Source organism: Engystomops pustulosus, chromosome 3 (genome assembly GCF_040894005.1).
Source record: "Engystomops pustulosus chromosome 3, aEngPut4.maternal, whole genome shotgun sequence".
Classification (NCBI taxonomy): Eukaryota; Metazoa; Chordata; class Amphibia; order Anura; family Leptodactylidae; genus Engystomops; species Engystomops pustulosus.
The window spans coordinates 154962152-154985719 of record NC_092413.1 but is presented as its reverse complement, the minus strand read 5'-3'; the positions used below and the strand labels follow the sequence as shown (position 1 = coordinate 154985719).

The following is a 23568-nucleotide window of genomic DNA, read 5'->3' as shown; positions in this document are numbered from 1 at the left end:
GCTCCTACCATATACTGCAATACTTCTGTATTGCAATATATGGCATTTTTGCAGCACATTCATTACAATGAGCCACTGGCTCATTGTAACGAATCTGCAGCTGCCAGATAGCCTCGTGTCAAAAGAAGACACAAGGCTACCATGGCAACCGATCGATGGCGATCGAAAAAAAGATGGCGGCGCCCGAGCGCCGCCGTCTTTTAAATGCCGCCGGCGACTTTGCCGGCGGCAACGGGGGGGGGGAATAATAGCCGCGATCGGTGCTAGCACCGACCGCGGTTATTAGCGGTGGGGGTTTTATGCATTATGCAAAAACCCCCACCTTTGTATGAAGAGGACTCAGCCCGTGAGCCCTCTTCATACATCCCTTATACCTCTGCGCCGTAGAGCTACGGCGCAGAGCGTTAAGGGGTTAAAGGGGCATTCCCACTCAGGATAACAAAATAACATATTCTCTAATTCACTGTTAACAAAAATAAATCATTTCACAATTATTATAATTCCAACTTGTCTCCTATCAAGTCTAAGGGTATACAATTTTGGTTGCCCCTAGATATGACCGTAAATCCTCTGACTGCTCTGATTCTTCTTGTGAATAGTTTCTCTTGTGTGCACACTGCAGTTCTCTGTGCCTCCTACCCATGCCCTCTGCATTACAAGACCAGTTCAGACACAAGCACTTCCTGCCTGCTGGCAAGCAGCAGTGTGCAGAGGCATACTCTACTAGCCATAGACAGATAAGATCTTTATCTGGGATGGAGGCATATAGCAGAGCTGGCTCTGTGTGTGTTATAGGTGTACCCTGATAATCTAAGCACCTTGTCAGCACACTGACCATCACTGAGTTAACGGAGCTAAAACGGCAATGAAACTGAGTAAAATTGTAAAGTAAGGGGGTAAAAATGTTTATTGTGAAAACCTCACTAAGGGATTAAAATTTAAGAAGTTTCTTTCATGGACATGCCACTTTTATCTCATGTTGGAATGTATTTGTTCTTAAATGTATATTTACAGGCTCCACATCTGTAAAAGTCAGGCATAGATGGCCAAGAAGCAAAAGTAGAACTATTTGGGAATTTCTTTGATTTATGGGTAGGGGCTATTTGACTACTCAAATTAGGTTCTCTAGTGTATACAATAGGGGGTCTACGGGTTGTTGTTCTCCAATGACTTTTTCTTCCTAAGATCCTTTCTACAAATGTATACTGCTTTGTGGAATGTTCTGTTTTCCAAGTGCCCATCTGTAACTTGAATCTTTAAGTCTTCTTTCACTTTACTAATATTAGGGGGAAATGTTAAGTGATAAACGACTTGTTCAGCTGACATACAAGTTCTTTAAAACTATCCTCTGTACCTTTCCAAACTAGCAATATGTAGTCTATATAATGCCACCATAGCATATAATGTAGTCTCTACTACGTGGGCGCCACAGAAAACTTGTTTATGTATATATTATTCTGAGACAACTCAAATTTTAAATTATTCAATTGCGAAATTGAACTATGCTCAGTCCCCTGCGATTGTTTCAACACATAGGGGCAGATTTACTTACCCGGTCCATTCGCGGTCCAGCGGCGCGCTCTCTGCGGTGGATTCGGGTCTTCCGGCGATTCACTAAGGTAGTTCCTCCGACGTCCACCAGGTGTCGCTGCTGCGTTGAAGAGCATCGGAACGCACTGGAGTTCACCGAGCCATCGTGGGTGAAGGTAAGCGCGAGTCCAGCAACATTTTTTTTTTTTTTTTTTTAAATGCGGTGGTTTTTCCGAATCCTTCGGGTATTCGTTCGGCCACGCCCCCCGATTTCCTTCGCGTGCATGCTGGCGCCGATGTGCCACAATCCAATCGCGTGCACCAAAAATCCGGGCCAATACAGGGAAAATCGTCGCAAATCGGAAATATTCGGGTAACACTTTGGAAAAAAAGGGAATCAGGCCCTTAGTAAATGACCCCCATAATTTTGTTCAGGGGGCCTTAGATTGTAAAAACTTACTAGCAGTATAAATAAATGTTGTTCAGTCTAGCAGTTTGCTTTCCTAGAAAAGGAGAATGGTATATATAGTGAGATAAGTTCTAGCATACTTCAGTGTAAATGCAACCTCCCCAATTCTTGTAGATCCTCGTATGCGGAGGGTTTCCATGCACTGCTCAGCTGCTCCTGCTGCCAAACTATCTATAAGGAATGTGTGGACAATGTTTATACAAGCTTGTAAACTCTACAGTATATACATTTCACGCTTTCCTTCTGTTCTGTTAGCGCTCACATGGCAGAGACTCGGATCTACGGCATTTTTAGAGGACCATTGGCACTGGATGATCCAATAACGCAGTAAAACAGCTGTTTGTTTTTTTTTAACACTTTCTTCATTTATACATGGAATTTTACTGTAATCAAAACCACAATATGACATTGGAGACCAACATTAGGAAAGTAGAATTATTGTCATTGATTTTGCTACCCATTTGAACTAAGGGGAGAATTCTATTGTCATGGGTCACTATTGCACTTTAGTTTTCTATTCCTCCGGTTTTGTTACACCTTCCCCATTGTTTTGTTCCGGTAGGTAATATTGAGTTTCCAGTTGAATAAAATACAAGTGTGGATTATAATGTTATATTACAAGTTACTATAACTAGTTTTGTATCCCATGTTTTGTACTACAATAAATGGGGGTTTGTTGACATGTAGCACACTGTAACTTTTGATTACATTTTGTGTACATAGGTGTGAGCACCAGTGGGTGTCAGTAGAGCTTCATGGTCCCACGATAAGGCAGATGTTATTGGTAGACTCTTCCATGTAACGGGTTGCTCTAGTGACTGAGCAATATCATCCCTCTTCACTTGTTTGGTTGTTCTAGTTCAGGCATTTTCCCCTTAACTTGTTCCACTGCCTGGTCACTATGGTGATGCCCTATTTCTCATGTTCTCTATCCTATTCTCAGATTTATTTTACAGACATTATTTCTAAAAGTGACTGAGGTTCAAGAAAAAAAAAACTGTTCCCAGGACTTCTAGAGTTAAACTCATAAAAACATGAAATGTATTATCGTTAAGATTTCAGCTCCGCTGTTGTTTCCTTGTTAGGAGTCGCATACGTAGTGACTGTGGGCCTGGCGCTGTTGGTTTATAGCTTTTTGAGCTCTATTCACTTTGCACAGAACTTACTTTGCCTGTGAATCATGAGTCTGATACTGCATGAAGCTTTGGGCAGCTTTGATTTGTGCTAAAATTCACGGAATGAGTTAGGTTGTTGAATAAATAATTCAATATTTTCAGATAGCGATGTAAATATAAAAGCTGCTGAGTAATCTCTTGTATAAACAGTGTTGTTGAAATTTAAAGGAACCAATCATACAAACGACTCTGAAACCATTCTTTTCAATGGGCTTTTTCACACTTCAGTTTTTTCCATTGATTTAATAATGTCTGCGCAACACAAAAAGGACGAGGTCTAAATATTTTTCCACTTTCAGTGGAGAAAAACTGAATGTGAACAAGTCTATTAAAAAAAAATGGTTCAGTAAGGCATCAGTGAAAAATCACTGAAGACAGGAAGTGAAATCTGATGTAAAACAAATGTCAGTGTGAAATGGCCTTAAAGGGGTATTCCGGGAATATGAACGTCTGACACAAAAACCCATGATGATATAAATAAATGAATATAATAATACTCAATGTCATTAGTCACAAAATGGAGCTTCAATAGTTTGATTTTCTGATTTAAAAATGTATGGCCTCTCTAAAGTAGGTGGAGTTATCACTAAGATGGCCGCCACTGGAAACTACAAGTTCCATGATCCTTTAGTTCTCAGTAACTCCTCCTCCTCCCTCTTATGCTCTGCTCCCAGTGATGATATAACAGACTTTCTTGCTCTGTTACCATAGTAATGATGTATAACTGCCATCACCACAACACTGACCATACTGGATGCACTGCAACCAACAGACTACAGCCAAACGTAGTGGTGATCACATGAACGGCCCATGCAGGTGCAGGACATGTGATGTGGACATGTGACCAGTGGCCATCTTCTGTTCTGTGTATGCTCTGCAACGGACCGCGCGGAGGAAATCTACGGACTGATTAAAGGGCCAGTAGCATTTTAATTCTTCATTACAGTCTATGTCACCAGCATTTTCTGCTAAGGGGAGCAAAATTTTTAATAACTAATTACATATTAGCTTACATTTTAAGCACCCATTTGTATATGAATTATGCTGATTCCTGGAATGCCCCTTTAATTCACAAATTCACATCTTTTCCTATAAAACTGTATATTGATCAGCTCAGCTTCTCCCACTCTTTACTACTCTCCTTCAGATTCGACCCCATGTTAAATGTCACAGGTTACCTATAAAATGTGTACTAATTCTTTATTATATTCCCTAGTAGTTTTCTACCAAATACATCTTAAAAGTTGAAAGTTGTTGACTTGAATGAAGTAAATTCTCAGAAAGCGATGTTGTTTTTAGAACCCTACTGAGAAAGTCTGTGACATTCAGGCAACAATGAGAGCGCATGGGACAGCAAATAGCTTATACTGGATGTGTTCTACAGAAATAATAGGAAGAATACAATTGGAAAATAAATGTGTGGACTGAGAACTCCAATTTTTATTTTTTTTACTTTAACTTGAGAAGAATTATTTCTGTCCCTGGAAGGAAAATATTTGAGTAGAAAGAGAAGGTGTATGAGGAAAGGGGGAAGTGGATGGAGCTTGCTTGGATTCTGTCTGGATTGGAGTCTGATTTTGTAACTAACCCCCCCCCCCCATTTCCGTTGCATGGAAGACAGCACAGCTGCGCCACAGTCCGATCGCGTGCAACACAATACCTGTCAAAGCTGTGCAAATCCCAAAAACCGTGAACAGTCCGATGAAAGTGCGATCCGCAACCCTTAGTAAATAAGCCCTATTATGTTGGTGTGGACGCAGGCCAGTGTGGTCCCGTTTGCAGGAATGGACTTTCATTATATATGTCTGCACCATATATGCAATGATACAGTACCACATATGTTATTCCATTAGTATTGCTGATGGTGGTCAAGGTAAGAGGTCAGGATTATCAATAATGCATCACTGTCGACTGACATTTACAATTGGTTCTTACCAGTAATTTGGTTTATAGAAATCTGACATCATCCATACAGGAGGTAAAGCAAATGGGCACATGTATCATTTGTTTTCATATGTGACCTTTTATAGTTGACTGAAATCGGAATACTTTAGCAGTGCTATATCTCTTTCTACATTTGCCTTTTTTTTTTTTTTTGTCTCTGATTTGATTGTTCCCCCCCACCCCCCACCCCGACTGTTTAGGTGCATTTAATGGAATTATACTTCGTTTGGCACCTAAAAAGTTGCTATTTTTCCAAAGAAAACCTCTGTCTTGGAAAGATACATTTGGGAACACTGCAATAGACACTAACTTAATACGGGCGCTTACCAGGGAAGGAGGGGGATCCATGGCTCCGATGGCAGCCCCAGGGTTTGCCAGTGCCCCATGTCTGCGCAATGTTTTCTGCGAGCCGGGTCCTCACATTCAAAAATGACAATACAAATCTTCTCTGAAAGGCGCAGCTTCCCTTCAATGCCCTGGCGTGTGTTTATACAGCAGGTTACTACCACATAACTTTGTGGAGTGTTTTGGTATTTTATCCACTGAGAATGTGTACCTTTTTTTTTTTTTTTGAAAAACACATTCATTTATCCAAAAAAAATTTTTACAAGATTTTGACTGGAGTTATAATTATAAAATATACAGGTCCTATTTACATACAAATTCAACTTAAAGATTTTGACCACCCCGAGTAGCAATGTCTGCTGATAAAGGGTTACAAGTCCTCCCCATATCACCTAAAATGAACTGCCAGTGGGGAACTGTACCTTTTTTAATTGCAGATGTTTTCTGAAATGCAAATTAGATTTTGTGTCTCATGTCTGGTATCTGTGACTCTCCTCTCTCTGAGGCTGGCAGTGAGCCACACCCCATTATTGTGACTGACAGCTCTGTGTCTCTTCAAATCACTGCTCTGCCTCATTGTACTTAGGAGCCATCTGCTAATATTCAACTACAGACATCTAAATCTCTATGTACAGATGGGAAATATTGTGTCAATGTTTTTACATGGTGCCTTGTGTTATATTCATGACATGTGACCAGTGACTTCATCGCAGGTCATTTAGACTTCTAAGAATAGCAAACCGTACACTATGTATGTGATTACATGAAATCACAGCGGCCTCCATGGAGGATGGAGAAGTGTAGCCTCCATGGAGGCTGCTGTGATGTGGTCAGATGTATGCATGGGGTATAGTTTGCTATTATCAAGGCTCTAAGGACCTGGGATGATGTCACCTGACATGAACTGTGACCAGTAAGAAGGCATGGGGAGGATTAGATGGGAGGGGCCGGCCGAGCAGGACACCCCCCCCCCCCTCTGATGCCAGGTAATATAAGATAAAAAGTGATTTATGTGGATGTAAGCAAATCAATTTTTAGTTAAATAAGTTGGTCAATTAATATAGTTCTATAGGAACCTGTATATGTGCAAATATGGTGACAGGTTACCTTTTTCTGGCTCTCCCATGTCCCCATAGAGAATAGCGTGCACACTGCCAAAGAGTTTTACTTATTTGTATGCAGATATGTTAGCTAGTCCCCTGAGAGTGGCCAGTGAGGAGTGGTCCCATCCCATCCTTGGGAAACCACTCCTCATGCATGGATTTAAAAAAAAAAAAAACTCTCATGCCCCCAATATCACTTACCCCCTCAGGACGTCATACATATCCCACACTTCTAACTGACCACTCCCATAGGACTAGGGACACAGCACTGTATACAGAAAGGTAAACTTTCATCTAAATTATATTTTTTTTTCAGAAAGACTCTTTTAATAAAAGAACTCTTTAGTAATATGTACAATATTCTCTATGGGGACCTGGGGTAGCCAGAAAGAACAAATCTAAGGAACCTGTCTTGTTCATAACCCAGGGACTACCTATGCACTATTAATGGTAATACACCAATCCTTAAAGGTACTGTCAAGGATGAGCCATAAAAAGTTTATAATTGAGTAATACAATTCACAAATGGTCTATTTTTTGACTCCAGAACTTTTCTACAGACATACAAAAAATTAGATTCTTCTTCTTCCTTCAAATCTGTGTTTTTTTTTTTTTGTTTTTTTTTTGACAAACCTTTGGCAGAATGATTGAAATTGGTTATATATATATATATATATATATATAAAACACAAAATTATTTCCAGACTAGATCCTTTTTTCCTACCACAAAGGTCATTTGTTATTTAGAGTGCAGCACTGCAAGAGGTGAAGGTCCACAACATCTGCGGTCATAAAAGGGTTAAGGGCATTCGAGGTTCAGTGTAAGTTACCAGAAGATGAATTGCCCTGTTATTCATTTTTGACACTACAAAAAAAGCTACAAAAATAAAAGTAGTAGTGCATTGACAGGAAATTCCTGTTTCCCTTTTCCATTCTTTTCATAGTTTTTCAGATTATTGATATCTAGAAGAGTGTCCACAATATATAACCCCTCATGATTGTCAAGATCCAGAGAAGAGAGCTTCAACAATATAACTCCTAGCGATTGTTATACTAATATTAATAAATGAGGGTGTCCACAGTATGATTCTTATACAAAGATCCAGAAATTAAAGTTTCCACAATATATACGGTATCCTAGTTGTTGAGGATATGCAAACGGGATGCAAACCAAGGTCCACAGAACCATTGCCTGCCTCCGGCATACCTGCACTTGATTTTGAAATCTACTGTAAAAATCAAGCATAGGGACTCTGACTGTGATAATCTTATATTTGTTATCGGTGGTTTCTTTCTAAAATAAACTTTTAAAATTATGCTAATAAGCATGAAGGGCTCTGCTGGGTTTTACCAGAGTCCCTGTGCAGTAGCTTCACAGGCTGTTACAACGAGTAGAGCAGGTCTCCCCTCCCTCTGCACTTCTTGCTGTAGCTAGATCACATAGGGGGTTGGGTGAGACATGTTCTCTGATTATAACTTCCTGTGAATCTGCAGCCTGATTGCAGATCGCAGCCTCATTGTAACAGCCTGTGAATCTGCAGCAGTCGTTTGGGCTCATTAGCATAAATGTAAAAGTAAATTTTTTTGAAGGGAGGAAGTCATGAATAACAAATGAGGGTTACCACCTTTACGGTGCCTAGATCTATGAGTAAGATGTAAGTGTCCCTGGTTTATCATCCTGGATTTTGATGGCAGATATTTTTTTTTAATTGATGTGTTTGCATTGTAGTCTTAAGTTTTTGACACTTGCGTACTAGGGGTCTTCAGTGTGACAAGGGTTTTTGGGCGTCTTATTAGGCCCGACCTCTGGCAAGGCCTTATTAGAAACAGTCATAGTGGCTATTTTTGGGCTCTCTGCTGCCATAGCCAGATGTGTATTGAAACCCCATAGATGCCACAATTGCTATTCCCCACAACTTCTTAGGCCAAAATGTGATCATTTATTTTTAGTTGCTGAAGTCACTGCATATGCATAGCCTAATATAGACCACTCCTCATTGAGATACATATAGTAGATTTTATTTGTTGTGTCTGTATTTGGTGAAATAAAGTCAAGTCCATCTTTGCTCACACATTTTTACGTTCCATGGCAGGTAATTTTCCATGATGTCAGCACCCTGACGGAGAAGTTGTTTCCAATAGTAGAAGCCATGCAGAAGCTCTTCAGTGCCGGCACTGGGACTTACTACAGTGATTCAATCTTCTTCCTCTCTGTTGCTCTACACCAGATAATGCCAAAAGGTAATGTGGTTGGGTGGTATACTCATACACTTTACCCTAAAGTCTTTTTTTTTGGGGGGGGGGGCTGTATTAGTTATAGTGACATACTGTATGTACTCAAGTATAAGCCGGCCCGAGTATAAGCTGAGGCCAATAATTTACCACATAAATCCAGGAAAACCTATTGACTCGAGTATAAGCCGAGGGTGGGAAATGCATTGGTCACAGCCTCCCCAGTATATAGCCTGCCAGCCCTTGCCCCAGTGTATATAGTATGCAGCCTACCTTCTCGTCTTCTCGTAGCAACTCTGCTTATTTGTTTGGGCTGAAAAGTTGTACAAAATTCAGTCAAGGAACGGAGTAGATTTGTGCTTAAATTTGTCATAAATCCGGCGTGAACTGGGTTATCCCAACATAAAATATAATCACCCACTTCCCTCCACTCATCTCCAGGTATTTAATTTGAAATGATCTGTTAATTAGAAGGGTAGAACCTTTTTTTATTTCACGGATTACTTGCAAACTTTTAGTTTGAGGATCTCTGAAAAAAGATGCCACTGAATTGGCTATGAAAAACTGATGTTAAGATCCATTCTAGAATGTCACTTTAATATCTCTGGATTCAGGTATCTAAAGTTGTAGCCCTCTGACGTGTGCACATGCTGGGGTTGCACAGAGCAGCTTCCCAAAGCTCGCAGATCAATATTTCTTTTATCTTTTGCAAAATTTTGGAAAGTACACCAAAAGGCTTGGAAAAGATACAAATAGAAAACACTAATAAAATGATATACTTTATTGAAACAGAATATAATAACAAAAAAGAACAATAATGTTGGACCACAATGGACTTAAAGGGGTTATCCGGGACCATAAAAATTCTCCAGATGCTCCCAGTATTCATAGTTCAAGATCCTAATGACCATACCTTACCTTGATTCAAACTTTGAATCCTCCCCGCATATACAGTTACACATCAGCCTGCAAATGTTTACAATCTCAGCTTCCTGTATAGAGGTTTTTGTACTGCAGAAACTACGTTCCCCACAGTGCATTGTGCTGTAAACACAGCAGGGAGTGTATCCACCCATTCCAGCCTACACGGTGCTGGCAACCCCGCCCACTACACCTTCCAGGCTTTGCTGCATCCCGCCTACTACACCTTCCTGTTTCCTGCCTAGTGCACAGATAATGAAAACATTATAAAACCTATATAAATGTGTTATCCCCGTGATCGTACTGACCCAAAGAATAAAGGAGACATGTCATTTGGGGCGTGAAGTGAAAGCTGTAAAATGCAAGCCCACAAGAAAACGTCTCAAATGCAGTTTTTAACAGTTCTCACTGCATTCAGATTTTTTTTTTCCCCGCTTCCCAGTACACGGCATGGAATATTAAATACTCTCACTGTGAAGTGCAATTTGTTACGCAAAACAAGCCCCCACACTGCGGGGCTTGGAGACAAATTTTTTTTTAAGCTCATTTCAAATAAATAAAAGCTGGTTGTTGTGGTGTGTATGTGATTGGGGGATGCTCACATATGTTATGGGGGGTGTCTAAGATGTGATCATATGTGACCACCTCCCTGCAACAACTGCGGACATCCCACAAGCTCATTTGCCATAATAGGGGATCATTATATTTGTCTTAAGCTATGGGTGGTCACATATGTAGTGGAGAGGATGGTCAAATATGAGGACCTCATATGTGACAAACATACCCCCCCACCACCACCACTTATGTGTCAGCACATAGGAAGCTTATTTATGACCATTCCCCCACGACATATGTGAACACAAAGATATATGCATGCACAGTGACTTTCTCGTCCAGGACCAGGGACCTGCAGAGTTTATGCTGGGAAGGCAGGCCTGCGCAGTAGACGGAGCGAAGTGTCGCCCCGACTGCACGTGCGTCATGAAGAATCGACACCGCCGGCCCACAGACTCTGAAGAGGGCCAAAACCCTGCCTATCCGACCCGCAGGAGATGTGAGCGATGTGGTCGTGACGTCGGCGGAAGTGGAGAGAGGAGAAGATGCGGCGTCACGTGACCAACTCCGGAGCCGCGGAAAGAAGACACTTCTGACGAGGTAAGTATATTAGAAAGTTAGTTAGATTGCAGGTAGATGTAGAATAGTTAGGGAAAGTTTAGTCCTGGACAACCCCTTTAAAGCGTGTGTACAATGTGACAGCCTGTGGGTAGAAGGTAGGTGAACAGTCAATTAAAAAGTACAGTCACTTTGGAAATAAATAAGTACATAGCAGCAATGAATCAAATGAGGGGGACCCGATGGGGACACCAATACAGCACCACATCAAAGACTACAATACCATACCAGTAAACAGGACTACACGCAACAAACCCTGACATGTGTTTCGCTGTCTCTTCATCCCCTTGGAAAAAAGAGTAAAGAGTAATGGAAAATGTTTGTTCACTGTTCATTTTCCACATAAGTTTTTATCTGACAATAAGACAAGAATCTTGGTGCCAGGACCGGAATAGCTTGCTATATATTTCACAACCGGGTGTTACACTATGCAGATGTGACCGGCTGCCAATAGTGTCATTCATTTTTTTTTTTTTTTTTAACCTTGTGGTTCCAGCGGGTATTTTTAGGACATAATTGTTATGCATTTTCTTGTGGTATTTAATGAGTATTGTTTTGCTTTCACAGCATAAAAGAAAGTGAACGTAAAGTAGGCTTGCAGATACCACAGTATGATCCATACTTTTATAAGTTTTTTTTATGCTTGACTGACTGCATGGAACATATTTGTGTAACCACACTGTTATTAACTTCCTATTTTAGCTTTAGTTGACATAATAGGAATGGAATATTGAAATTGCACAGAGCATAGTTTTATCATGTTCCTTGTTTTGTCTTTTGACATTATCACTTTAATGCATGCAATGCTATTGGCTGGATCAAGCTATTAGTCCCCTGGCACAGCTGCCACCAATGTCCCTACTGGGGACCTCGCTCTTGTTGTGCGATGTATAAGTTCAGCAGAGGCTGGGGGACGGATGCAATACATGGCAGGAGGGAGCAGGATGAAAAAAGATACTTGCTGCATCTCTCCATCTTGTGTTTTCCACAGTATATCATGTAAACTGAGCAAACAAAGGCAAAAGGAGGCCCCCATCGGCTAGTATATGTCTGTGTATAAGCTGAGCGCTTTTCTGGCACATAGTTGAGTGTATTTATATAAAATGAATAAAGCCTTAAATAAAATGTTTTTCTTTATCAGATTGAGTGAAGAGGTGATCATTGTGACCAAACATCAAGAGATAAATTTACAGGTCAAAGAGTGAGCAGTGTTCATTGTGTGTCCGGGGGTTTATTGAATGAAAGAGGATTAAAGAAACTAATTAATCTACTTGTGTTATATGGAGCTCATGCTCTTTCCTTCATTGCCAGTGCACAAGAAAAGAAGGTCTTTGTATGAACTGACAATATAACTATTAACAGCTCGCTAAAGACACAAAAGGCACTGAGCTGTCGTGTGGGGAAGGGAGGTTACATAAACAGACACTGTAGTACACACTGCGTAGTATTGTTTCCTTAAAGAAGAGACGGTCAAAATTGAGTGATCTAATTAGTCCTCTGTCAACCTGAAATGATTTAGCCTTTATGACTTTTTTACTGTCTAATAATCTCATACAGTTGTAAAACTGTAATAACTGTGGCCAGAGGCCGCATTAATGCCTGTACAAACGTCTGTGATGCCGTGTGCATCTTCTCTGCATGTCTGTATACACATCACTATAAACGGGGATCCTGTGGGATGTTACCTTAAAATCACTGTTATTTTTGAGCTGTATAAAAGAACAGTACATAAAATTACATATAAATTACAAAAATACAACTTTAGTAAAAAAGGAAAAATTTAAAGCATTCTGCTTCCCCTTCCCCATTCACATACAAATATATATTATTTTAAAAAGCAACACGACAACCATCTGGGTTCTGCAGCAATAGTGTGGTCCAGGGCGGTTGCCGACCTCAGCCGCAATCTGGTCTGGAGAGGTCAGGGTTTGTGGAGTCTGTGACAATTTTGATGGAGTACCGTATATACTTGAGTATAAGCCGACCCGAGTATAAGCTGAGACCCCTAATTTTACCACCAAAAACTGGGAAAACCTATTGACTCGAGTATAAGCCGAGGGTGGGAAATGCATTGGTCACAGACCCCCACAGTATATAGCCAGCCCGACCCCAGTAGTATACCTCAGCGTTCCCCCAGTAGCATAAAGCCCGCCCAGCATTAAACAGGTATGACGCGGCCGCTGCTGACGAGAAAAACATGACGCCGCCCGGCACAATGATAGAGAAGAAAGAAGACAGGCGCGGAAGCCAGAAGAGGACCTGCGCAGACATCAGTGGAGCCGCGTTGCACATCGGGGCCACTGGAGGGTGAGTATATAAGTTTATTATTTTTTAAGTGCATTGACATTGTGTATTGACTCGTGTATCATAGTATCATAGTATATAAGGCTGGAAGGAGACGCAAGTCCATCAAGTCCAACCTTCAAGAATTAAATAAATGTTTTATCCACATAACCTGTGATATTTTTTCTCTCCAGAAAGTCATCCAGGCCTCTCTTGAACATGTACATAGAGTCCGCCAAAACAACCTCCTGCGGCAGAGAGTTCCATAGTCTCACTGCTCTTACAGTAAAGAACCTTTGTCTATGGTGATGGTAGAATCGTCTCTCCTCTAGGCGTAGAGGATGCCCCCTTGTCCCTGGTCACAGGCCTAGGTATAAAAAGATCTTTGGAGAGATCCTTGTACTGTCCGTTCAGGTATTTGTACATTGTAATGAGGTCTCCCCTCAGTCGTCTTTTTTCTAAACTGAATAATCCCAAATTTTGTAATCTGTCATTGTATTCTAGTCCCCCCATTCCCCTAATAATCCTGGTTGCTCTCCTCTGCACCCGTTCCAGCTCTACTATATCCTTTTTATATACTGGTGCCCAAAACTGTACACAATATTCCATGTGTGGTCTGACCAGGGATTTGTATAAGGGCAGAACTATGTCTTTAACCCCTAGTAATATTTTATTATTCTTTTTCCCTCCTCTTATCTCCACCCATAGGGACTCCACATTTGCGTTACTGATGTCATCTCGCAGGACGGGCTTGAGGCAAGAATTCACATATAAACAAACCCCTCCCCCTTTTTTATTTATACGATCCTTTCTAAAAAGACTATAACCATCTATAGTAACAGCCCAGTCATAGCTACTGTCCAGCCATGTCTCGCTGATACCCACTATATCATATTTCCGTTCCAACATCAAGAGTTCCAGTTCCTCCATTTTGTTTGTGAGGCTTCTGGCATTTGTGTACATACACTTTATATGGTTTTCCCTGTCCGTATTCCTTTTGTCCTTATTCCCCAATCTCATTCCAGCCCCCCTTCCTCCCCCATGGACTATGGCTCTTCCCAGCTCTCTATGTACACCGTCTATTTGCCCTGCACAAGTGTAGTTGCCCTCCCCCCAGGTCTCTAGTTTAAACACTCCTCCAACCTTCTAGCCATTTTTTCCCCTAAAACAGCAGCCCCCTCCCCATTGAGGTGCAGCCCATCCCTACTGTAGAGCCTGTAGCCCACAGAAAAGTCAGCCCAGTTCTCCATGAACCCAAACCCCTCCTTCCTACACCAACTTTTGAGCCACTTATTTACCTCCTTGATCTCCCGCTGCCTTTCTGGTGTGGCACGTGGTACAGGCAGTATCTCGGAGAAAATTACCTTTGAGGTCCTTGCCCTGAGCTTATGGCCTAAATCTCTGAAATCATTTTTAAGGACCTTCCACCTACCTGTTACTTTGTCATTAGTGCCAATGTGGACCATGACCGCTGGTTCCTCACCAGCCCCTCCCAGTAATCCATCAACCCGATCCGCAACATGCCGAACCCGAGCACCCGGCAAACAACACACTGTTCGGTATGCACGGTCTTTGTGACAGATTGCCCTGTGTGTTCCCCTAATAATCGAATCTCCCACTACCAGCACCTGTCTGACCTTGCCTCTGCTCCCATTACCCTTCTTACTGGAGCACACATTCCCCTGGTTGCTAGCGGCCACATCTTTCTGCAGCATTGCTACCCCAGAGCTGATATCCCCCTCATCCGCCAGCCTGGCAAACTTATTGGGGTGCACCAGATCAGGACTAGACTCTCTACAACTCTTCCCTCTACCCCGCCTTCTACATGTTACCCAACTAGCTGCCCCTTCACTCTGCACCTCCATACTTCCCTCCCCACAACCATCTTCCCCAGAGAGTTTGTGCTCCAGGAGCAGCAAACTTCGTTCCATATTATCAATTGCCCGCAGCCTTGAAACTTGCTCATTTAGATCCAGAATCTGGGCTTCCAGGTGAGCAATTTTCACACACCCCACACAGCAGTATTCCCCCTCGAACGGCTGTTCAAGGAAAGCATACATGGCACAGGATGTACACCGTGTAGCAATGCCACTTATGGAGTCCATTGTTCTAATGGGGATTACAATAGAATTATGCACAGAAAGAAGAATTTACAGTCAAACACAGAACACAGCAGTTACCTGCTAAAGCCCCTCAAACTTAAGTCCCTTAAACGTAAGTCACACTTAAGATCAATGCACACTCGCCGCCAAGCTCATACACTCGCTTTGCTAATGCTTTTTTAAAAGTTATCTGCCACAAAAATCTGCAGAGCTCACTGCACAAGATCTGGCTGCAAACCACCAAACAAACTGACCACAGAAGTATATAAAGGCTGCTAATTAGATAGCCACACCCCACTATTAATTAGGCAGCACCTGTGACTATACTGTCTAGATAAGCAAGGTGACTGCCTCCCTATACCCCCCACACAATATACAGATTATGCAAGTAAAATACCTTCAGATCTACTTGGTTGCAATAAAAATCACACAATGAATATCAGGAAATAAAAAATGTAGATGTATAAGCCGAGGGGACGTTTTTCAGCACGTTTTTTGTGCTGGAAAACTCTGCTTATACACGAGTATATACGGTAGTAGAAATTTCCATTTAAATGTCTGTTCTATTCCTGATCTAAGTTTTTAGACCGCATCAGTAACCGGTAACCTAGATGCACCAACAACCATAGTACAGCATAAAATGCCACCACTAAAATTATTAATACCATAGTAAAGCAATAAATGCCACCTTAGCAACCAAATACAGCATTCAGTGCAGACCCCATGGCTGATAATAATACTGGCAATACCACATGGCAGGCTTAAATTCTGCAGACTTTTTAACATTTCAAATGCACCTCATATTGAAAAAATAAGCCCATATTTGGCCAAATCATGTAGGTTTGGTAATATTGAATTTAGGGGTATTCTATGCCTTTTTTTCTCCATATTCCTTCTTTTGTCATCTGCATAGCAATTTATGGTACTTCATTCTTGCCTGTACCTAAATCATATGTGCTCCGGAGTAAGATGTAAGCTACACCCCTCTTAGGAGGCTTGGGCCTCCTGGTGTATCCAGCGAATGGTAGCGCCGGCACTTAAAACTACGCCAGCTAGTAGTAGTTTCGCACAAAAACCATGCAAATGTTCAAGGTGAGCATTCGCATGGTCTAGGTAGTGTGCAGGCGCCGGTTGTGCCCCTCTGAGATTATCTGCTTTATGCAAGCTCCACATAACTGTCTTTTCTTAAAAGAATTATCTAAGTTTGTCATAATACAGAGTAGCACATAGTATAGGTTGTATGGGTGCAGAAATAGCACCGTATTTTAGCGGAGTGACATTAACTGGGTGTATACCCATACTCTCCTTAAAGGGAACCTGTCCCCAAATTTGCATTTAAAAAGTGATTGACTTGTACCAATAGAGCTCTATTAACTGACTAATACCGTTCTTTTAGCTAAAAATTGTTTTGCTTACATGCACATAAATCACCTTTTATCTTATATTCCCTGGCATCAGAGGGGGCATGTCCTGCTCAACCGGCCCCTCCCATCTACTCCTCCCCATGCCTTATGCTTCCTTACAGGTCACAGTTCATGTCATGTGACCAGAGTGACTTCCTCTCAGGTCTTCTTAAAGAGGACCTGTCACCTAAATTTTCGGCACTAGGAGCTGCTTACTAAAGTAAGCAGCTCCTAGTGCTTGATCAAACGCCGCAGTGTTAGAGTGATAGCGTTACCGGAAACCTCCGGTAACGCTATCAAGCACTGCGGCGGGGTACAGTGTAATCATCGGACAGCTTGCAAAGTTGTCCGATGTATTCATGAGGGGGCGGTCCGAGGTGTTGCCTCTTCCCCGGACTGCCCCGCTCGCTCCATAGGCCGGCAGTGACTGCCGCGCGCTAGCCACGCCCCCTCATGAATATGTCGGACAGCTTTGCGAGCTGTCCGACAATTACATTGTGCCCCGCCGCAGTGTTTGATAGCATTACCGGAGGTTTCCGGTAACGCTATCACTCTAACACTGCGGCGTTTGATAAAGCACTAGGAGCTGCTTACTTTAGTAAGCAGCTCCTAGTGCCGATAAATTAGGTGACAGGTCCTCTTTAATAATAATAATAATATCTAACTGTACCTCATGCATGTATTTGACCGCATAAAGTCACAGCTGCTGCGATTGTATGTAATCACATACATGATGTACAGTTTGATATTGTTAGAATTCTGAGAGACCTGGGATGATGTCACTGGTCTCATGTCATGAATGTAACATAAGGCACTGTGTAAAAAGATTTACACAATGGGGCACATTTAATTACCCGTCCCTGTGTGTTCCCCGAGATGCGTTCCCCAACGAGAATGAACACTACGCCCGATATCCTTATGTTAAATAATTCTATGGCGGGGAGAAGCAAGAGTGAGGTTGGACTCACATTGGTGTTATTTTCAAATCGGTGTTTTTTTTTGTTTTTTTTTGTTTTTTTTTACTAAACCCATTTTGGCTTATGGACACATAGGGGCTTATTTACTAAGGGTTGCACTGCATTTCACAGTGATTCACTTACATGACATGTCTACTTTATTCTTTGGGTCGGTGCGAACACGGGATACCAAATTTACTTTTTCATACTGCTTTTTCATACTGCGGTGTACGGAGTTGTGGGTGGTGTAATTTTTTGCGACTTTTGATGAAGTTTTCAATGATACCATTTTTAGGGTTGTATGACCTTTTGATCACACTTTATTGAATTTTTTATATTCTTCAAAATAGAAAAAAATGCCATTTTGGACTTTGGCTGCTATTTTCCATTACTGGGTTAAACATATTTTTTCATCGGGCATTTTCAGACCTGGCTATACCTAATTAGCTTATGGTTTTTAATGCTTATGTATATTGTTTCTAGGGAAAAGGGAGTGGTTTGATTTTTTGGGGTTTTTTAATAATTTTTTTTAACTTTTTTATTTTTTTTTATTTTTACTTTTTCGAGGTTTTTTTTTTTTTTTCCAGAACCCCTGGGGTACTTGAACACTTGGTATACTACTGTATGGCAGTATATGGGGATTTTCATCCTCATACATTACATTGTGCAATTAGCATGTAGTAATGAATGAGTTAAATCCAGACAGAATCCTCACGGGGAGCAACGATCTCCAACAAGATGGCGGCGCCTCCGGCAGCTTTGCCATTGCTGGTGGGACGCAATGAAAGAGACTCCCCTGAAATCGAGGACAGCTTATCCTTGTCTCTGGGAAACGTGTCCCACATGAGCCACAACATGCTCCAGTGCTTGGCGCAAAAAACGCTAAGTTGCTTCCATTGTCACAATTACCGATTTCTGGTTGGCTTACCTGTTGGATCCACGCTGTAAACAACAGCTGTAGCACAACATCCTTTATTCCACCAGTTGAGCATGGTTTAGAAATTGAAGCGCACTCTGAGGGCAGAAGTGAAGGAGTTCCCATTTGACATTGTGGGCTCTGAGGCTGCACAAGGCTGAGGAGGCGGTGGAAGTCACCAAGCAATATATGACATAACGTACCCCTTAAGCATGTGCAAGGTCAGTTAACTACTAACTACTGAGACCCCTTGAACATAGGGGTTCCGAGAGGCACAGCAAGAGAAAGAGTTGTAATAGGGTCAGGGTTCTGATTTCATTGGATCCAAGACCAGACTTCCTGGCTATATACTACTGGGGGGCGGGCTGGCTATATACTGGGAGGCTATGACCAATGCATTTTTCAGCGTGGACTTATATTTGAGTCAATAGGTTTTGCTGGTAAAATTTGGTGCTTTGGCTTATACTTGGCTTGGCTTGGCTTATACTCGAGTATATACGGTATTTTTTTATGTCATCACAGGTGTATATGTGCTGGATGGAAAGTATTAGCAGATGACAGCATCTTGTGACAGCTGTGTGCTATGACATGCATACATGGCCTCTCTCTATTGTGTCTATACATTCCACCAAACAGCAAACATTAGCGCTGTTCTTTAAGCCTACACTTTGTGTGGAGGGAAATAGTCTAAAGAAATAATGTCTGCATGTACTGGCTGGGTGCTCTCTTGATCTTCAATAATAATAATAAATGTTGTAATACATCATGTGGCTGCACCTGTTCTGCGGGATGTGTGTGTGGTCCGTCTTCTTTATTCCAGGTTTCAGCCATAACCCCCAGCTAGATGTCACCATATAAAAATACTTTTCCAGCTGATACAGGCTTATTGTTGCATTTGTTTTTTCTCTTTCATTTAGTAAATAATTAGCATGGCATAGTTGTTTACCAGCTGTCCTGTATTCCAGTCTACACACTAGTAGTATGAAGATCTCCTGCAGCTCTGTAACTTGGATTTCTCTCTTATTCTCGGAATCATTACTGCTGTGCTAAAGCCAATATTGTGTTTGCCTTGGGGTTGTCATAGTAGTGTCAACAAATTTCCTTTGCGTGGACATCCTGTCATGTGACTTCCACTCTTATTAATGATTTCATGTTGTGAAGGTCACAAAGGGTGAACATTTTTGTGTGGAGAAACCAAACTTTTCAGCTCTGTATAGATAAATATGGCAATTACTTTTTGGAGGTGACCAAAAATGCTATTCTAGTGACCAAGCTGGGGACAGAGCATTGACAGTATGTACTATAAAGAAATGGTAAACCTAATATCCACACTTAATACCCAACACTCTGCAAATAAAAGTGCAGAAAAAAAATGAAGGGGGAATGAAAAGGGATGTATAGGCAGTACCTGGGTTACCTACAAGATAAGTTCCATAGGTTTGTTCTTAAGTTTAATTTGTATGTAAGTCTAAATTGTATATTTTATAATTGTAGCTTCAAACAAATATTTTTTTTCCATCAGTGACAATTGGAGTTTCAAATTTTTTTTACTGTAATTGGACCAAGGATTATCAATAAATCTTCATTACAGACACATTACAGCTGATTATTGCAGCCTGGGACTAAAGTAAAGCATCCAGAGAGTTTCACCAGAGGTCACAGTGGGCAGAGAGGTGTGTCTGTAACTAGGGGTTGCCTGTAAGTAGTGTGTCCTTTAAGTAGGAAACCTCCTGTAGAGGGGACTTTAAGGCGACCCTCTACCACCAAACTAATAGACACCACTCACAGCTATTCTAATAGATTTTTATATCCAGAAGAACATATAAAGATAACCCATTGATGCAAAATGTGGAAGAACCTCTCATCTGTGTCGTATGCTACAGTGAAAGGCTCCTTGTCTATATTGGCTCTGCCCATTGCGGTGGGAAGATCTTTAGTTTCCCACACAGCCCTCACTGCTATATACACCATGCAGTGGACAGCATTTTGGTAAGGACTGGTAGAGGACTTCCTGTTTGCTCAGGCTGAGATATAAAGAGACACTGAGCTGTCAATCATAATAAGGAGGTGTGGTTAACCGACAGCCAGTAGAAATGCTTCAGAATTTGAATCTTTTGTCTACTTATTTGCATATGAGGAAAATGGCCGTAATTAAGGTACAATGCCTTATTGGCAGACACATCTTAGGTAATTTGCTGCAGACTTTTAACCCTTTACCATCAGGTATTACTGGTGTGGTTCAGCAGGTAATTCTGGTGACAGGTCTTCTTTGAGGCCTGGGGATACTGGATGCTGGCAAGGTAATATATTGGTAAAACCTTTACAGCAAGATTTTCAGTGGAGGAGGGCTGTAATCTAAACACAAAGCTTAGAGCGGTGGTATGCAGTGTATTCTATGTTTCATCAGTTTAATGAGGGTTTATTGAGTTCATGTGATCAGGCTAGACAGACGTGTTCCATACTGACGTATACTGGATTTTCATACAGCGGATACCCACAACAATGCACTGTGATTATAGATAGCCAAGGGTTTGTGTCAGCTTCAATTACTTCTATTATACACTCCCCTCTGTGCTATTGATTATGCTGTGTGCCAGATCTGTCAAACACAGGCAAGCAATGTGCACGTATATTGGAACAGCGGGGTGTGGATACTGACCTAGAGGAGGCCTGCTGACACAGTTTCTCTATTTCTTTCTAATACTTCAATAAGCTAGGCTTTTAAAGGAAGCAGATCAACACCTCAATGGCTACTTTGGTCCCCAAGGATGCTGAAATATATATATCATTGCCCGATCCTTGGAGCTGTAACTCCTTGACTCTGTGATGTAGTACAAGATGGCTGCAGATTTCCATTACCGAACTTCAGTGTTATTATTTTTAGTCTCCTTTGGACATAGCGTTACACTGCCCAAAACCCTTTTGGAATCTGTGGCAAAATTTCAAAAGTTGGACAGAAACCATGAAAAACTGGGCTTGCTTGAGCATCCTGTGATTGATTTTGTAGTGGTGCTGATGAGAAACGCAATGCAAATTGTAGTGGGTGGGGCTTGGCTCAGTAGCGCATAGGTTTCCATTGAAATGCATGCGATCAGTAACGAACACTTGCAGAACACCAGGCGCTCGTTACTGATTAAAAGACAACTCATATGTGATCGGGTTGAGCGCCACCCACTTGCATTTGCTTTGCGTTTCTAAAAGCCATGCAAATGGAGCATGCAAATACAGTCCCAAAGAGGGAGCAACAGGCAGGCATTTACAGACCGTGTTTATTAGTTGCACATGGGGATCTGGTAAGTATAGCTTACTGGCAGTCAAATACCCCTTTCAGGGTCACGTCACTTTAAAAGGGTTGTGCAGTTTCTGTAAATCGGTGTTATATTTTGTATTATTAGTTATACGATTTACAATATATTTTCTGTAACCATTCCTCATAGCTTGCTGTCATTCTATAGAAATATATATAGAAACATAGATTTTTATCCAGTGGTAGGAAACATAAAAGCTGTCTCTGGTCCTGTGATGTCACACAGGTCTACATTATATCACACAACTCTAATTGCTCTACAATACTAATGAGCAATGCACTTGTGACCAGCTACTAGTAACCTTATATGAAAAGACTATAGCAAAACCTGCACAAGAGCATGTAAGGACAATTGATGAGGCTAGGCATAAAACATACACAAAAGTAAATCCTTTATTTAACAAAAACAGAACAAAAATGTTAAACTGTTTTTAAAGAGTAAAGAAATTTATATCCTTAAAGCGTAACTGTGACGTTGTAATGACTTTACCAAATTCTCATGTGTGATTCCCCCTTTAAAAACAAACAAATGGGTGCCTACTTTGTGCCTCTTCCCCTTTTCTATCCAAAGTTATGGCATTTTTTGTTCTGAAAGTGATTGACAAAAATCTTTCTCACTAGAGGTGATGTGGGCAGAGACTAAGATCTTCCTGTATATACCCTGAAGCCAAGTCCAATTTTGATTTGCCCACAGGCATCTATGATGCCTTGTGTTTTCTCTCAAAGTCATTTTGCATTAAATCCATTTAGATTCCCACAAGTAAAATACATTGCACAGTACACATACACAATATACTGTATATATGGTGAATCGCCTGGCAGCTTCCATCACATGGCGGAGCTGGGAACATGTAATAAGTGGTAGAAATAAATACTCAGTCTATAGCCTGTGCTGTGTGAGCACTAAGGGTTAATAGCTTCTCTGCACAGAGCTTAAAGTGCTGAGCACAAGGTGGGGAGGGGGTGTAGCATGAGATTGAGAGAGACGGGACTGAATACACAGGGGCACATTTACTTACCTGTCCAAGTCGCGATCCCCGAGGTATGTTCCCTGACGATTCTGCACTGTGCCCCGATCCACGTAGATCCTTCGCCCGATATCCTGCATGTGTCGCTTCCTCGCTCAGGTCCGCCGGAGTTCACCTTCTTCTTCCCAGTGTATGTAAGTGCTTGGCTTGCGACACAAATTTGAATGTTAAACCCCGCACTTAGTTCGACTATGTCGAATTGCCCGACGGCCCGCTCCCCATTTTCTGTTGCATGAAAGCCGGCGCCGATGCACCAATATCCGATTGCCGAAAAAAACCCTTCTAAATGCACCGCCCATCGGAAATTGTCGGATATTCCAACGACCGTGTGATCCGCAGACCCTTGGTAAATGAGCCCCACTGAGCGCTGCTACATACACCGGCTGATTCACAGGGTTTGTCAGCACAGGAAGAGGAAGGAGCTACTTCAGCACTGAGATAATCTGAGGGGTATAGCAAAGAAACTGCTGGATATTGGTTCCAAATATTATGGGCAAAATTGTTGTACATACCAAGACCTATTGATTTGTGTGGGGGGAGGAGGACTTTACAGTTCTTTAAAGAATATGTACCATTTGGTGGCTTACCCGCCTCAACTCTCTCAAAAAATATTTTAATATAAAGACACAAAAATGTTCATAAATAAATAGCAGTTCATTGATAGTCCACAAAACCTCCAAT

General features: G+C 41.6%; 1 protein-coding gene across 1 annotated transcript in view; it reads left to right on the top strand.

The window, feature by feature from the left end:
- XXYLT1 (xyloside xylosyltransferase 1) overlaps positions 1-23568 on the top strand; it is a 124942-nt gene that overhangs the window by 10282 nt on the left and 91092 nt on the right. The window contains exon 2 of the mRNA XM_072142648.1: positions 8660-8807. Coding sequence (XP_071998749.1) covers positions 8660-8807 — 148 coding nt within the window. The remainder of the gene's footprint in view (positions 1-8659; positions 8808-23568) is intronic.